This window comes from Solanum tuberosum, unplaced genomic scaffold, assembly GCF_000226075.1.
Source record: "Solanum tuberosum cultivar DM 1-3 516 R44 unplaced genomic scaffold, SolTub_3.0 scf00864, whole genome shotgun sequence".
NCBI lineage: Eukaryota > Viridiplantae > Streptophyta > Magnoliopsida > Solanales > Solanaceae > Solanum > Solanum tuberosum.
Genome location: NW_006239798.1, coordinates 3,817 through 5,738, shown reverse-complemented (window position 1 = coordinate 5,738; position 1,922 = coordinate 3,817). Strand labels below are relative to the sequence as shown.

The 1,922-nt window shown below is 40.2% G+C and overlaps 1 protein-coding gene across 1 annotated transcript; it reads right to left on the bottom strand.

Moving 5' to 3' along the window:
* Positions 1-254: 254 nt before the first annotated feature.
* Positions 255-1,085, bottom strand: LOC107059164 (uncharacterized). The gene has a single exon (XM_015305609.1). The coding sequence runs from the start codon at positions 1,083-1,085 to the stop codon at positions 255-257; it is 831 nt and encodes a 276-aa protein (XP_015161095.1).
* Between the last annotated feature and the right edge of the window lie 837 nt (positions 1,086-1,922).

Genomic DNA, 1,922 nt, shown 5'->3' with positions numbered 1-1,922 from the left:
ATGGGCCTGAATTCTGCAAGTTTGTTAGGATTTTCACCTTAGGGAGGAGCACAATGCAAGAGTGAGAGAAATACTTGGGAATCATTTGACCACAAAAGAAAGCATGAGTTACGTCAAGAAGATCATGTTTGATAATGTGCCAACACTTTTGAAAAAAATATCCATTCATCCCATCAGGACCAGCTGCTGAGTTGGGGTTCATGGAGAATACCACTTCCTTCAATTCTTCCAGATTAGGCATAGCAGTAAGTCTATCATTGTGTTCCTGGGTGACCATCTGTGGTATACATTCCAGGTACATCCTCATTGATTATCTTGTTATCTCCTGTGAAGATTTTCTGGAAATGGTCGCAGGCAGCTTCAGCAATGACCTCATCTCCCTGTATCCATTCCCCATCTTCCCTGATAATTTTATGATCAATGAAAAGCCTTCGTCTTCTTCCCCTTATCAGGGAGTGGAAATATTTTGTATTGCAATCACCTTCCTTGAACCACTGCAACTGTGTTTTTTGTTTCAAAATGGAGTCTTCTAACTTCAAGAATTTGATATACCTAGCATTGAGTTCATGAAGTATAGATCTATTACTCTCACTAGGATCTTGAATCAGCTGCTCCTCCATTGTTTTGACCTTCTCTTCAAAATCCCTGACTTTAGCAAAAATATCCCCAAACTCCTCTCTGGACCAGTTGCTAAGAGTTTTGGATAATCTCTTCAGTTTCTGATGAAATTTCCACATGATGTTACCCTCAACATTCCTGTCCCAGCAGGCTTTAACAATATCAAGGAAATTAGGTTGATCAGTCCAGCAGTTAAGAAATTTAAAATATTTGATCTGATCATCTTCCCTAGCTTTCATTTCCATCAATAAGGGGCAGTGATCTGACCCTACTGAAGGTAGATGGGTGATAGTAGTCTGAGGCATCTTTTCCAGCCAGGCATCAGTAACTAGAGCTCTGTCCAGTCTTTTCCAAACTCTCTGTTGTATACCCCTGTTGTTAGACCAGGTAAATTTCTGTCCACTGAAGCCTAAATCTATAAGACCACAGGCCTCAATAATAGCAATGAAATCAAGACTTTTCCTCATGTTGTAAGGGACCCCTCCCAGTTTTTCTCAATAGAAGTAATAACATTGTAGTCTCCCACTGAGCACCAAGGCCTATCAATATCAGCAGATTGATGTAACATTCTATCCCATAAAGGCCTTCTGAGATGGTCTTTACATTTGGCATACACAAAGGTAGTGGTGAAGTGATTTTGGAGTTCATTATGCCTAAATTCACAGGTAATTTGTTGTTCATCCTCCTCTAGAACTACACAGTCAATGTCCATGTTCCAAAAGAGCCAGATTTTACCATTGCAATTACTCACACCATGTTCCATAGCTAACTGATATTTGGCACTTTGAATATGAGTATTGTCCGAGAAAGGTTCCAAGATGGCAATGATAGATAGTTGATGCATCTTCTTGAGCATTTTGAGTCTTTCAATTACACCTTGAGTGTTGATCCCCCTCACATTCCAAATAATTGTATTAATCATTGAGATGCAGGGGATGTAAATAGCCTAGTGTTTGGTCTGCCAGCAGTGACAGTGTTGATATCCTGAACATGGAATTTGAATCTCTCATGGTGGAATCCTCTAGGTGATAGTCCCTGACTATTAGTCGCCTGCTGAATTTCCTCTGCAAAATCTTTATCTGGATGAGGACTAAAAGCTCTAATAAGAAGCTCACTAGTCTCATCATCCTCGTCAGGATCTTTGAGAGATTGATTATCCACATCCGGTTCATCCTCTGAATTATTAACTGCATATTCATCTATTATAGGGCCTGTGTTCAGGTGACACTTTGCATACCTGTCATCAGGAGGTACCTTAATTGGAGAGCTCATGTACTGGGTTTGTAAAGGGGTAATATCCATGC

What these genes read in the sequence shown, in the direction of transcription:
- LOC107059164 (XM_015305609.1), bottom strand. Translation starts at nt 1,085, where the DNA reads ATGAGGAAAAGTCTTGATTTCATTGCTATTATTGAGGCCTGTGGTCTT.